Consider the following 15,559-nt stretch of genomic DNA (forward strand, 5'->3'; position numbering starts at 1 on the left):
AAGTCACTGTGGTTTTAAGCAGTTTTTTTTTATTACTAACACTACACAACAATGCACATTTATTTTAATGGTAACATTTTTGGCAAAAAAAAAAAAAAAAATCACTGAAATCTCTTGAGTGCTGATTGGTTAAGGCTTTGAAATAGTGTTTCTGTGTTTCTGGTTATAGGAACCTGTATTCTGACTTCCTAACAAAGCTGGTGTATGTGAACTGTACTGTAGCATCATGTAATGTGATAAATGAAGTTTTTTTTTTTAATTACCTTCCTGATAAGGTATTCAGATTTGCTAGTCTGTGGCCGAGAACGACTCTTTGGTCTGACTATGATATATGCCATGCATGTTTCACAGCATCACAGATGATTAACAGTGTAGCTCAATAAATAAAACCCAAACAGATTTTTTTTCTTTTATCGTCCATGAATTCTTGTGAAAACTACTCAACACCCAAAAATAGTATGAATCTTAATCCAGAGCTGAAAAGAGGCCACTTGGTGTCATCTACTTGCTCCTAAAGGAGTTAAATCCTTATCCACTATCTCTCTCTTGCAACCAGATTGAGGCTGATATGATCCCTCGGGAACACGGCAGAGGTGGGTAGAGTAGACTTGATATGACTCAAGTAAAAGTAAAAAGTAGACATCCAAATAATTACTTGAATAAGAGTAAAAAAGTACTTGGTGAAAAAACGACTCAAGTACTGAGTAACTGTTGAGTAACGTCTGATTTATTTTTTAACACGACAACAATCAGACAGACAAAAATACAAAATAAAGGCAAATTATGGCTCATCCAATCAATAAAATAAATTAAAATTAATTACAAAATAGCTTAAATTAAAATAATTCAGGTAAATTCAAGTACTTAATAAATAAAATAATAATAAAAAATAAATAAATATGCACAAGTAACACAAATTTCCAAACCTTTATACTTTTTTACCAGGCAGAACTAGAACGAGGCAGCCCATAAATTCTCATAAACTGTGTGTCTCCAGTGACAGAACAACAGAAGGAAACACACACACACACATTTCATTTCTTTTGTGTTGTGATTGTTGCACATTTGATGCCTTGATGAAAGTGCAATAATAATGAAATACATCTCTACTCCTTTAATTAATTTCAGGAAGCCTCTAGTACTTTCCTTAGTTTCAGGTAAGCTAAAGCTTCTGGTTGCAAAGCTGTTTTTGTTTCTCAAAATATCTTCCTTCATGTTCATCAGAACAAAGAAATTTATACAGGTCTGTAACTGCAGGTCTGAGATTGAGTATGGTAACATGACGAGACTGCACAACTACGTTTGATTGGTGAAACACAGTCACGTGGTAGAGCACCAAAGAATAGAATACCAAAGAGGTAAAAAGAAAAGTAACAAGATCATTGTAGCCTAATGTAGCGGAGTAAGAGTACAGTTTCTTCTTCAAAATTCTACTCAAGTAAAAGTAAAATGTATAATGATTTAAAACTACTCCTAGAAGTATAATTTTTTCAAAAGCTTACTCAAGTAAATGTAACGGAGTAAATGTAACTCGTTACTACCCACCTCTGGAACACGGTAATTGATTTGGCTACAGTTAGCACAATGCTAATCAATCAGCAAACAAGCTAATGTACAGCAGCTGTGGCGATAGTGTAATCACTCTCCAGTCCAGTCATTTACTGCAGTGCAGGAAGGTAACTTTCTCTCAGTTGGGTGTAAAAGTCTTTATGCATAGTCATCTATGAGCTGAGGTTAGTCTTCAAACTAGCAGTGATGGGAAAGATAAGGAAACAGAGCCTGTCCTCTGTCTCTCAGTACTTCATCCTGAGGAAAGGGTCTCTGCGGAACCGGAGCAGTGTGGAGGGCCTGTGCATGAGCACATTCATGGGAATTCTCCAAGCTCGGACGTGGCTCACGGACCCGCGTGTTGCGTACCTTCTACAGCAGGGACCCGTTAGCTATTTAGAGCTTTCTCCTCCTTATCCTCGCCATGCTCACACTCTCTCCTCTTTCTCCCTCTCAACTTCTGCAGATGGAGGAAGTGAAGAGGTCAGCGACCTACGGAGTGCCAGCTTAGATCCTCACCACAGTTTCGTCGGCCAAGGTAGGATATCTGCAGCGACATGATATAGTGCAACACTGCCAAAGCACAGCTTACACTCTTGCAAAAAAAAAAAAAGATTGCTTTTTCCTTTGGGAAATGAGAGATGTTGTCTAGAGATAAGCTGTATGATTAGCTAATCTTCATGTTCATGTTTATTTGCTTGTTATTGCCTCGAGGAATTTGGTATTGGGTTTGTAGATTGTTGATTAATATGCCAGTTTCTGACATGGATTTCTGCAGCAATATTTTAATTTCTGATATATTGCAGCAAAAGAATAGCAAGCTTAAGAGTTTGACAATACATGCTATGAATGCTAAGCTTGTATAAGAACAGTTATGAAACTGAAAAAAGTGAATACAGACATCATGTAGACACTATCACTGCAGCACCACTGAAGAAATGGATGCATAAATGATGCATTTTTTGAAAGACACACTGACGTTTTAATGCTTTGGTTTAAATGACTAATTTGTATAACATTAGAGAAATGCTTCTTTTTTATAAAATTATGTTTGAATAATAAATTGAATTAAATAATAAAAACAAAACAGACTCACTGGCCACATTAATAGGAACAACCAGTAGTTCAAGCAGTTATCCATTAGGTGGATGATCTGGCATGCTGGAACAGGTCAAGGGCTTCAAATAATCTTTCAGATTTTCTGTATACGTTTTAGAAACTGCTGTGTGAGAAAATCCCAGGAAATCAGAAGATTTTTAAAATAAGAATCCTAGCCATTTGACTGGCTGATTGGATAATAGCATGAGTAAGATACAGGGGGTTTTATTAGGGTTCCGATAAAAGCTTAGGCAGCTTACAACAAGATCTAGCAAATATCCATTTTTGAAAGCAAAAATGTCTGTGTTATGTATTTGATGAGATCTGCATCTGCGTGTGTTCCGCCGTACTGTAGGTAGCAGCATTGACAGTGAGTGTGCCTTTGAAGGAGACTACGACGTTCCGCCTCTTTCCATGGCCGAGGGTCTACAGCACATGCGCATCATGGAGGGGGTGTCTCGATCCCTCCCTTCCTCTCCTCTTCTGGCTCATCAGACAGTCAACGTGCGACTTCAGCCAGTGAAGAAGATCAGCACCGGTTCAGCTACAGGTATGTATCTAATATTCAGCACTGTGTGTCTGCATTGTTTCATCCGAGATGAAGAAACTGTACTCTTACTCCAATTGGTGGTCACTGCACTGAGTTGCTGCTTATTTGCATAAAGTTAAACTTTGTTTTATTACTGGACACACCCACACCTAGTCCCCAACAGTAACAGTCGCTCAAAAATATTGAGCATCACTATATATATATATATATATATATATATATATATATATATATATATATATATATATATATATATATATGTGTGTATGTATAGCTGTGAGATGTATGCAACTCTCTATGATAAAGTGAACAATTCATGAAGGACTTGCTTAAGACCAACAGTAGATAAGAGATAACTTGAGGCAGATGTAGTTTCAGCCTCAAACAGTCCATGAGTCAATTCTGAACACTGGATCAGATTCTCTGGTACTGTACATTCATCTACACACTTTTGTTCAGTGTTGTGCTAGTTACTAAGAAGTAGTAACTAGTTACAGTTACAAGTTACTTCATTCAACTCAATTACTTTGTTGATTACTTACACCAAAAAGTAACACATTACTGTTAAAAGTAACTTTTAATTACTTTTTTTAAAGAACATTCTTTAATGTTCCCATTAATGCCCTTTTATGCGTTATGGTCTATACAAACACAAAATTGATCTGTCCCTGGCTAACAGTCCGGTTAAAATCTAGTCGCTGTTGTTTGGCTGGAGGGGCTTGACTCACTTCGAGTGTGTCTACCGACACCGGGTTAGCTTCTAGCTTTGTGGAGGCATGTAGTTTCTGGAGGTGCTTCGACAGATTGGAGTTGCTGTTTATCACAGTAGACAGGACCTTCGAACCAGAAAGACACAGCTTACATTTGCCTTTGTCTTTATGCTCAACTGAAGTGAAATAATGAGCATTTTCCACTTAGAGAAACTCGTCTTGCTCTTGCATTGACTCGCCATTACTGCCGCACATACTTGAATAAACGGAAACACGCCCACAGTGCGGCGTCTTCGTGTTTACAGGTTGGCATCCACCAATCCTACAATGTGTCGCTGCTGTAAACAGATTAGTCTGTAGGCTACACTTCAGCCTAAATAAATTAATTTAAAAGTAACGGACAAACGCACCATATGGTAACGGTAACAGAGTTACTTTATTTAAAAAGTAATGCGTTAGAGTATTAGTTACTGTCAAAAGTAACTGCGTTACAGTAACGCGTTATTGCCCAACACTGCTTTTGTTTTTATTTCACTTGAAGGAGGCAACACAGTTTATAAACAGTGTGAGAACAATAAGCATTTTGAAACAAGACACAGTCTCTGGATTACTTTTTAACATTTATTCAAGAGCTTTGTTTGCTTTGCATTAAATCATTTTCCAAGCTGAACGACAGCAAGGCCGCACTGTTTCCAGGATTTTGCACGGTAGCCTTTGTTCCAGTTTATGCAAATCCAGCTAACTGTGGTTACCTATTTGCACCGCCTGCCTTCCCTTTTAAAGAAAGTAGGTATATTTAATCATATTGTGTCAGGAAAAACGACCACAATCTGTAGTGTTAGCTAGAAGTCTGACTTGCGAGAATGTTGCCAGGTGTGTTGGCTTATGTTAGGAAAAAAGAGGAATTACAGTTTACTACTTCTACCTAGACTCTATAGAAATGATACCACATTCATTGAGTGAAATTTTAGTATATACCCCAATTATGTTGGCTTTGTAGAAGCCAACATTCTGTTTTCCTATTTAAGCTTAGACAAAAATTTATCAAGAGTAACTCCTCCTAGGGCTTTTGAGCCACATGCACCAAATTCGGATATGTGGTAGACCCTGGTCTGAAGTTTGTTGCTATTACTTTTCTAAGCGATCCGAGTACCGGTACTTCCGGTACCGGGTCTCAAAATGGCCTTTTTTCCCCTAGACTCCCATTATAAACTTTGGAGGTTTATAACTCGGCAAGCTTTTGAACTATCTACACCATCACCTTTAGGGTGATACTCTGAACAAACTTTTAAATTGGTGTACCGACTGGCCTTTTGGTTGTGCCGCAGCCCCGCCCCAAAATATGCAAAATCAAAAAACTTTTTGTCGACATGTGACATATCAAAACACTCAGAACAATGAGGGGAACTTCCTCACAGGTATTCTGATGATGTCACGTGACGTTATGTGATGTCACATGAAAATTAAAAATTAGCACAACATGGACTTGTTACATGTCAAAACACTCAGCACAATGAGCAGAACTGCCTCACGTGTATTCTGGTCACGTCGCATGATGTCACATGAAAAAAAAGAATTAGTACAACATGGACATATGACATATCAAAACACTTAGCCCAATGGGGGGAACTTCCTCAGGAGTATTCGGATGACGTCACATGCTCGTTTCCACTTGCCTCCAAATGTTTTTGCACCCTATCTTTCTGTCCACTTGCCTCCAAAAGTAACACTGACCCTATGTCCACTCATCTCCAAAAAGCACAGGCCTTTGCGATTACTTGCACCGTCAAAGCCAACATCAAAGTTTGTCATGACGAACTTTAAAAATCTAGTTCTTCAATACTCTCTCTCTCTACTCTCGTTTCTCTGGGGTCATTACGTTACCTAATGACTCTCTTTTACCATCTCACCATCTCATTGTTCCTTTAACGAGGCTATTCAGGGAGGGAAGGATCATTGACCCTGGAGGATACAAATTTGTGGAATCCTGCCAACTTCCCTTAAATGGAAGAAGCTGTTCGGATGATTACTGAAGGGTTTCGATCTAACAAGAAAGTCCAGTTGACATGACTCAACTTCCCAAGAGAGATATTTTAGGTTTGACCAAACAAATTCATGTTGTAAGACAAAAATGTGCAAATTTGACTCCCACTGCCAGGGGTTGGGGGTTCAATACTTGCCAATTCTGTGCATGTGTAGGGTCATTATGCTTTGCGGTTTTCCTCCATGTACTCCGGTTTCCTCCCTGAGTCCAAAATCATGCATCATAGCCTGATTGGCATCTCTAAATTCCCCCTATTGTATGAATGGGTGTGTGAGTGTGTGTTTGATGACTTGCCACCTCATACAAGGTGTCCCCTGCCTAATGCCCCAAATCCTCCTCAGGGTTTCTCACCCAGTCCAGTGTTTTCCACCTCACCCCATCCAGGCAGGATGTCCGCAACCTTGTGCCCCGAGTCCACTAGTACAGGATCCAAGATCTCCACAATCCTGCATAGGCTAAAGAATTTCTATTTATTTCTAATATTTATTGAGGTGTTAAAAAGTAGTTATAATAAGAATAATTGTTTTTATTATTGTTAGAGTGGATTGTTTTGAATGATGCTTGTATTTGTACATATATGTAGATGATCTGTCAGTAGCTGATTAATACCCCCAGCTTCCCAGCCTCATGCATTATGCATTACATGCTCCGGTTATTTGTTCAAGGCCAGCAGTTGATAATACATTTACTCCCATGGTTGTAATATAGGAGATTTCAGTATTTAATTCAAGGAGATTGGAAAGTGACTGAGAGCTGGAAATGACTGTGTGGGTGGGTCTTATTGCTGCAGTTTAGATGAGAACAAGTAAGGGGTTTGAGCAACAGGCCATTCGTCTCCACTAGAGAGTGCTGCCATCATGTGTTGGTCAAAAACAAGAACAGATTGGAGATCGGAACATATAAAATAAAATAATATAAGAATTCTTTTGTATTTTGTTTAAAAGTGTAGATGAGTAATAAATATACATTATTTATTTAATTAATTTTTTAACTTATGAAAACTTTTGAAAACTATTTTTATTTATTTATTTAGTGCAGTAAATTCCTCAGATGTAAACATTTTAACAAACACAGCATCAATATTTTTTTCCATTTTCATTTAATTTCCATTATTTTTCTGCATTTTACTTTCCAACAATTTCATATTCATATTCAATTTTATTTTTAAATATTTCAAGAATATATATCATCATTCAAATTCGAATCTTTCAGTCGTACATAAAACATGCAGTGAAATGAGGGTTGTATATTAAAAAAAAAAATTTGTCGAATGAAAAATTTGAAATTTAAAAATAAAATAAAATATAAATTGGAAATGAAGGGAATACTTTATGCAGTAAATGGAATTATTTCTCTCTCACTCATTTTCTACCGCTTATCTGAACTACCTCGGGTCACGGGGAGCCTGTGCCTATCTCAGGCGTCATTGGGCATCAAGGCAGGATACACCCTGGACGGAGTGCCAACCCATCGCAGGGCACACACATTCTCATTCACTCACACACTCACACACTACGGACAATTTTTCCAGAGATGCCAATCAACCTACCATGCATGTTTTTGGACCGGGGAGGAAACCGGAGTACCCGGGGAAACCCCCAAGGCACGGGGAGAACATGCAAACTCCACACACACAAGGTGGAGGCGGGAATCGACCCCAACCCTGGAGGTGTGAGGCAAACCACTAAGCCACTGTGCCCCCCTAAATGGAATTATCTGAACAAGGAAAAATAAATAGAATAGTGTCGCTGTCATGTGCATGTGTGTGCAGTTTTAGTGCATAAGTAGTGTGTATATTTAAAATAAGATAGAATAAGGTAAGATAGAACTGTATTAAAAGAAAGAAATTATTTTGCCAGAGACTGCTTCAGATTACAAGAGAAATAAATAGAATGAAATTAAAAATTTGTATAAATATTCTATATATCGTCGCTGTCAGGCGGAATCCTCGTATCGTATAAATTAAAAAAACGCCGTACCTTATCTGCAGTGCACAGGGTTTAGTCCGCGTTGCAGTGGAAAATTCCTGTCCTGAATTATGTTATGAGATTTGCGCTCAAGTTTTGCGCTCAAGAGTTATGAGATTTGCGCTCAAGCTATTTTCAAGACTTTAGATTGGTTAATAACTTGTAAAAATAACAGACCCACGTGGGGACTGACCAATAGCATCGATATGTGAAAAAATATGAAATTGACAAAATTTGGACATACGAGGTTTCCGCCCGACAGCGACGATATACAAAATGTTTACAAAAAGAAATCTACTTTTATTGGTTGTAAACACAATCATACACAGTACGACATGTGTGCCATAAATAGGTGTCAAAAAATGGACTAAGTATAGAATTGCAATAAAAACTAAACAGGTTGAAACTGAAAAATATAAAGAAAATATAAAAATGTAGTATATGGATATAGATTAGTTACTTTTATGCATAAAGTTCAGCAGTGTTAGTGCAATATTCAGATATATATGATAGAGTGACATTTGATGCCGAACACCAAGGTTAGTAGTGCATGGAATATATTTGTGTGGTTCACTATTTGTACTTGTAGTTATTGGGATAACACACCTTGATTAGACCTCTAAAAATAATAATCAGGGTTCACTTGGTCATGACTGTCGAGCTGAGCTTGTGAGCTAAGCTGTATGACTTTAATTCTAAGCAGTAATTTGGAGTGTTTTGTTGGTGGCTCATTTGTAATTCTTTGGTGTAAGCTGCCATGCAGAGCTTCTCATCTGCCTTAATGAAAGTCGTTGCTTTATGAGCGAGCTGTTTCATTCTGTGCTGTTTATTCATCTTTTGCATGTTCTGAAGAAAACCATATAAAAATAAAAGCTAGGCTATGGTGCCCAGGCTCAGGTGATAAAGGTGTGCCATGCTAATCATCAGGACCAAGCTAGTTAATGAATTGAATAGAAATACTGTATACCGTGCCATTTGAATGAAATTAGATGTTACATAATGCTGATTGGTAGACAATGCTAAAAATGAAAGGTTGTAATTATAAATGATATTTAAAAAAATTGTTGTTAGTTGTTAGCGGACCTCGATTTCTGGACCTGAATTATGCAAAGCATGTGTTTCTGGAGTGACGGATTTGAATTTTATCTTCTCTGGCCTTATCTCGCCGCCTCTATGATTGCATGGTGGCAAGAGGGAGACGAGAGATTTTTCCACCAATTCACTTCCCTTGCCAAACAAAGCACAGCATGAGGGCTCTGACCTTTTTAACGGATCAATGCGGCCCCTTCCTGACTCCCAGGAGGCCCTTCTTCTTCCACCAGTGCCTGTGCCAAGAGAGGGTCTTTAGAAGGATGCGCAACTTTCCAGTCCCCGGGCCATGAATGTCGTTTGCTTTTGTCCTGTTTTTGCCTTTGACGCACATAGGCAGTAGCTAGACACCTGAAGCGTAGCCACCTCAGATTGTAACAACATCGCTAGTCATGCAACCTCAGCATGGCTCGGCTGATTTATTGACGTTTAATCAGGCGGCGCTTTGTGGCATCTAGAGCAGCTCGTCATCGCCGGCTATTTCTGCACAGTGGTATGGGGTACTTGGGGAGGGTAGTGGTGGTTGAAGAAGGGGTACATATGTGCTGTTTATAGCCAACTTGTTGATTGCTCAAGCTTGCCTGAGTGTGTGAAGTTCCATGATTTGAGATATTTGAACCGCCAGCCCTCAGGGCTCTGATCCCACCATCATACCTCGTATCAGACGTTAATTAGCCACCACAATCAATACGATTACCGCCATCCCAACGGATTCCCACTCGAAGAGACGAAATTACATTGGCCTCTCCGTACCCATTAGCCTGCATGATGAGATTATACCACCCTGTCCACTTCCTCTCTCCCTCCCTCCCCTCCATTCAGTGATTAAAACTCTATAATTACATCATTGCCTTGTTTTCAATACAGCTGTCATTCTACATCCTGCGTTCTATCCAGAAGCACTCTGTCCAAGAGATTAGCCTCAGGTCATATCTTAGTGTGTTTTATATCCCATTCTGCCACTCAATTCCTCAACCTCGACTTTAGAAATCTCTTCTCGATTGCCCTCCTGCCTCCGTGATGCCTGCCATCGCCCCGATCTCTGCCTCGCCCCCGGTATTTTGTAGGACTCAATGGAAATGTGACATTTGCAGAGCAGAGAGCCTCCTGCAGGTAGAGAATGCGGGAAGATGAATTTCGTTGATTGTAAAGATGGAGCAGACGCTTAGCATTTAATCCGACTCACGTTTTCGGGTTGCAGTGCAATAGGTCTTTTTTTGCCATTCAGACTGTTAAATTATGCAAATTACTGGTGGATTTTGTTCAGGGTCTGAGCAATAAAAAGCTCTTAGAATGACCTAAATCGGTGACATAATCAAGCATACGTATGTCGCAGCCATCAAAGTGGTCTAATGTGAACTTTAATAAGTCTTATATGCACAGCACAACAGTGTGTAAATGTATTGTGTGTATTAGACACAAAACCTTACTTAATTACTTAATATGGTCTGTAAGAAAACTGAATCAAAACCTCTGGCCTCTGCGTAGCGCAAAAAATGGCTATTGTGGCAGGAATTTATGGCATCGCTGTTACTCAGAAACTGCTTCTAATGTAATATCCGTCCAGAAAAAGGCAAAAAAACAATATTAAAAAAAATGCTTGCTGTTGAGCAGTGTTGGGCAATAACGCGTTACTGTTACGCAGTTACTTTTGACAGTAACTAATATTCTAACGCATTACTTTTTAAATAAAGTAACTCTGTTCCCGTTACCATATGGTGCGTTTGTCCATTACTTTTAAATTAATTCATTTAGGCTGAAGTGTAGCCTACAGACTAATCTGTTTACAGCAGCGACACATTGTAGGACTGGTGGATGGCAACCTGTAAACACGAAGACGCCGCACTGTGGGCGTGTTTCCATTTACTCAAGTATGTGCGGCAGTAATGGCAAGTCAATGCGAGAGCAAGACAAGTTTCTCAAAGTGGAAATATGCTCATTATTTCACTTTAGTTGAGCATAAAGACAAAAACCTTTTAGGCAAATGTAAGCTGTGTCTTTCTGGTTCGAAGGTCCTGTCTACTGCGAGAAACTGCAACTACAATCTGTCGAAACACCTCCTGAAAGCCGGTGACTCCACAGTAGAGACAGGCTGCATGTTTTCAACAACATACTGTGCAATAGCTTTGTTGATCTGTCCCTGGCTAACAGTCCAGTTAAAATCTAGTCGCTGTTGTTTGGCTAGAGGGGCTTGACTCACTTCGAGCATGTCCACCGACACCGGTTTAGCTTCTAGCTTCTTCGAGGCATGTAGTTTCTGCTTTCAGGCAGCTCGTTAGCTCGTTAGAAATCCTTGTGATATATTCAGTTTGTGCTGGTCTGACTTAAATAAAATAGTGTTTAAAAATTACTTTGTGTTTAAGTCAGTTTTGTGTTTGTATAGACCATAACGCATAAAAGGGCATTAATGGGAACATTAAAGAACGTTCTTTAAAAAAGTAATTAAAAAGTTACTTTTAACAGTAATGTGTTACTTTTTGGTGTAAGTAATCAACAAAGTAATTGAGTTACTTTTTGAATGAAGTAACTAGTAACTGTAACTAGTTACTATTTCTTAGTAACTAGCACAACACTGCTGTTGAGCCATGTGACTCTTTTCCTATATCTGGGTGGGCACTGTGTCATCGTCCCGAATCTATTAGCAGGCTGATGAACGAATTTCCTGTTTGTCCAATAGCTGAAGAGTAAAACAGCATTGTTATTGTTCTAGATGCCCCCTATGGTGGCAGCTTTACAGCCTTTCAGGGTGACAGTGCAGATGTACTCGCTTGTACCAGGAAGAAGTCACACTGCTTTTTTTTATACTTCCTAAATCAAAAATCTACAGATATCTAAAAGGACATTTAGATGTTTAACTCCATCATTTGTCTGGAGGATTTTCTTCCAGCTGTGTCTGTGATTTGTAGGAGACAGTCAGTAATTCCTGAGCAGAGTGAAAAGTAAAGGAAGCTTTCCAGACTTTTACCGGCAATGCTAGATTTCTTTGCTTCCTTGTTTCTTAGCTGAGTGTGAAAGGGAAACAAAGACTAAAGAGATGGAGATATGACGTATACTGAAATTATCAACACATCGAAAAAATCATATATTCCTTCTATCCTGACTGAAAATGTCAAAAAAAAAAAAAAGAAAATCCAGCCAGCAGTAAGAAACCCCAGTGTACTGCTATAAAGGGGTTAATTACGATGAATGAATTTTGTATTTGCGATTCTTATTATTTCATCAGAAGTTTCTTGAATACTTCAAAGGAAGCATGAGTGTGTCCTCGCTCTATCTCTCCTCTCCTCGATTCCTCTAATCTCTCTATTCACCAAAAAGTATTCACATTCATTACTCAGGTAGAAGTATAGATACTAGGGTTTAAAAAGACTTCTGTAGAAGTTGAAGTATCAACTAAAGCTTTTTACTCAAGTAAAAGTGTAAAAGTACTGGTTTCAAAACTACTTAAAGTATAAAAGTAAAAGTAATGCAAGGAAAAAATGCCATTAAGGACAAAAGCTTAGGCTGTGCCACAGGGGCATATTGTGCACTACCCCACCTCCTCAAAAAACATATTTCTAAAGGCCATAATGAATATAATGTTATATTAAAATGATAATGATGAAAAATTTGGGATGCACTAGGCTACCTGTTTCAGCCGCATACTGTATATGCCCATTGAAAAAGAACACAATTTAGTACAATGCAAATACATTAAAGAACCATATATGTGTACTACTGAGTTGTGTTTCATGGAGCGGAAGATATAACTAGTTGGCTATAAATATTGAATTGGTGCAAAAAGTCAAACTTCAGAGGCATTTCATCAATAACCTTTATTAAAACAAACACATTGGACTTAAACAACATGCGACGAAGACTTATTAATAGGCTTTGTTCATCCACAAAAGCAGCTGGTTCACAAAGTTCTTTGAGCCAGTACATGCTCTTCTTGGCCTGAAGATCAGCCCTGCAACACTAAACAGACTTTCACAGGCTGCTGAGGCCGGGAGTGCCGTATTAAGCTTAACTGATAGCTGGCATACAGCTGGGAAGGACTTCAGTACCTGATTAAATTTCATTTTAAACTCAATTCAAACTCATTTCAGTGTCTCCATAGAAATTACACACAAAAGGGATAGTTCACCCAAAAATGAAAATTCTGTCATCATTTTCTCATCCTCATGTCGTTCTAAACCTGTATGAATTACTTTTTTCTGATGAACACAAAAGAAGATATTTTGATAAATGATGGTAAGCACACAGCTGATTGTAACCATTGACTTCCATAGTAGGAAAACAAACGATGGAATTCAATGGGTACAATTACCTGACACCTCTGCTATTCGCTTCATATTTTTTTAAGAATCGTTACATCCTTGATACATAGATGGCCGACTTCCGCTGACATTCGAGTCTCCGGCTCAGAAGATCATACATCTTACATGTTATATATACTGTACATAACCTTTACTTTCCCCAGTATTAAAGATCCTAAAGCAGTAGAGTTGAGCAGCAGAAGTTGAGTAATGCGCTCTGTGTGTGACGTTGATGTATTTTCCGTGTGGAGGTGATGGTTGTCAATGAGAGGACACTGAGGCTGAGGAGGTGATATTAAAGTTGTAAATCTCAGTCTGTGTAGAATCAGTAGAAACACGTTGCACGGTGCGGATTAGCATTCAGCACAGCTTTCACTAAAAGTCAACCTTTGTACTTGGAAATGAATTATTGATGGGCTTCGGCCTGCTCGCTTTAAATGTTTCAACTCTTGATTAACAATCAAGGTGTGTTCTGAAAAAGAAGAGCATCTATTCTATTCTATTCCGTTCTATTCTATTCTGTTTTGTCTGATATTTGTACTCATTTTTTATTTTATAGTATCCTATCAGATACACTGTTCAATTCTATTCTGTCCTGGTTTATATGAACTTGTTATGCTCTTAACTATGTCATTGTTCTTTACAGTCATCTATTCTATTCTCTTCTATTCTGTTCTATTCTTTCTGATATACACATATGTTCTGTCAGCTATATTTTATGCCATTCTACTCTATTTGATTCTATTCTATTAGATGTACACACATTTTATTTTGTCATGATGTGTTCGATTCTATTCTATTTGAGTCCATTCTATTCTGTCTGATATACTCGGAATTTATTTTCTTCTGTTTGGTTCAATTCTATTTTATTCCATTCTATTCTGTCTTGTGTACTTGTAATCTAATTTATTACATTTTATTCTATTCTATTGGAAATACTCATATTGTATATTATTTGATTCTATTTTATTCTATTTTGTCTGCTATACTCCTGTTCTATATTGTTGTGTCAGATATACTCAGTTCTGTTCTACCCTGTTTCCTATTCATTTGTTATGTTCTTTTTACTATTCTATTCTCTTCTGATCTGTCTGTTCTACGCTTCATTATTTTCTTCACTCTATTCTGTCATGTTCAGTTTTGGTTCAGTTCTTCTTCTTCTTCTTCTTCTTCTTCTTCTTCTTCTTCTTCTTCTTCTTCTTCTTCTTCTTCTTCTTCTCCTCCTCCTCCTCCTCCCCCCCATTGAACGGTACGTAGGAAAGTTATGTAATTGCACACATGTAGAGGCCAGTCTTAGAAGTTACTATAGCAACTTTCGTGTGTCTAGCTCAAACCCTCTAGCGCCACCAACAGTCCAAAAATCCAATTATGTTCATGTTCCTAACTCGTAAGGCCTAGAGACAAAATTCTTGCATATTTTGGATCCTTTGCTCATCAGAATCAGAAAGGTCTTTATTGCCAAGTACTGTATGTTTTCACATACGAGGAACACACACTTACACACAAACACTTACACACACACACACACTTACACACACACCAACTCGCACACTCACATACTCACACTCGCACACTCACACTCACATACTCACTCGCACACTCACATACTCACTCACACACTCACATACTCACTCGCACACTCACACACTCACACACACACACTCACACTTACACAGACACACACTTACACACACACTCACACACACACTCACATTTACACACACACACACTCACACACACACTCACTCACACTCACACACACACACACTTACTGTACACACACACACACACACACACACACACTCACTCACTCACTCACACACACTTACACACACACAGGGTCAAGCACATCTGATCGGCTTGACCCCGGTATCTTTTGTTCAAATTCCAATTTAAAATTCCAATTTAATTTTAAATCTGTTGTACTCTTTCTCTTCTCTTCTCTTCTCTTCTCTTCTCTTCTCTTCTCTTCTCTTCTCTTCTCTTCTCTTCTCTTCACTTCTCTTCACTTCTCTTCTCACCAGACACAGAGCAAGTGTAGAAATACACAACTTTTTTTTTCCAGTCTTTGCATAAATGTAAATATTTTTATTAAATATAAAATTACAATTTTGACTTTTCAAAATGTTTTAATTTCAGTTAAAGAATGCATATCGGGGGGGGGCACGGTGGCTTAGTGGTTAGCACGTTCGCCTCACACCTCCAGGGTCGGGGTTCGATTCCCGCCTCCACCTTGTGTGTGTGGAGTTTGCATGTTC

The 15,559-nt window shown here is 38.5% G+C and overlaps 1 protein-coding gene across 5 annotated transcripts in view; it reads left to right on the top strand.

Annotated features, from left to right (window-relative positions):
- tanc2b (tetratricopeptide repeat, ankyrin repeat and coiled-coil containing 2b) overlaps positions 1 to 15,559 on the top strand; it is a 159,735-nt gene that overhangs the window by 63,516 nt on the left and 80,660 nt on the right. For all 5 annotated transcript variants that reach the window (XM_060863870.1, XM_060863869.1, XM_060863872.1 and 2 more), the window contains 2 exons: positions 2,015 to 2,086; positions 3,002 to 3,196. In XM_060863870.1, the coding sequence (XP_060719853.1) occupies positions 2,015 to 2,086; positions 3,002 to 3,196 (267 nt within the window). The remainder of the gene's footprint in view (positions 1 to 2,014; positions 2,087 to 3,001; positions 3,197 to 15,559) is intronic.

The sequence above is a fragment of the Tachysurus vachellii genome, chromosome 2 (assembly GCF_030014155.1).
Source record: "Tachysurus vachellii isolate PV-2020 chromosome 2, HZAU_Pvac_v1, whole genome shotgun sequence".
Taxonomy (NCBI): Eukaryota; Metazoa; Chordata; class Actinopteri; order Siluriformes; family Bagridae; genus Tachysurus; species Tachysurus vachellii.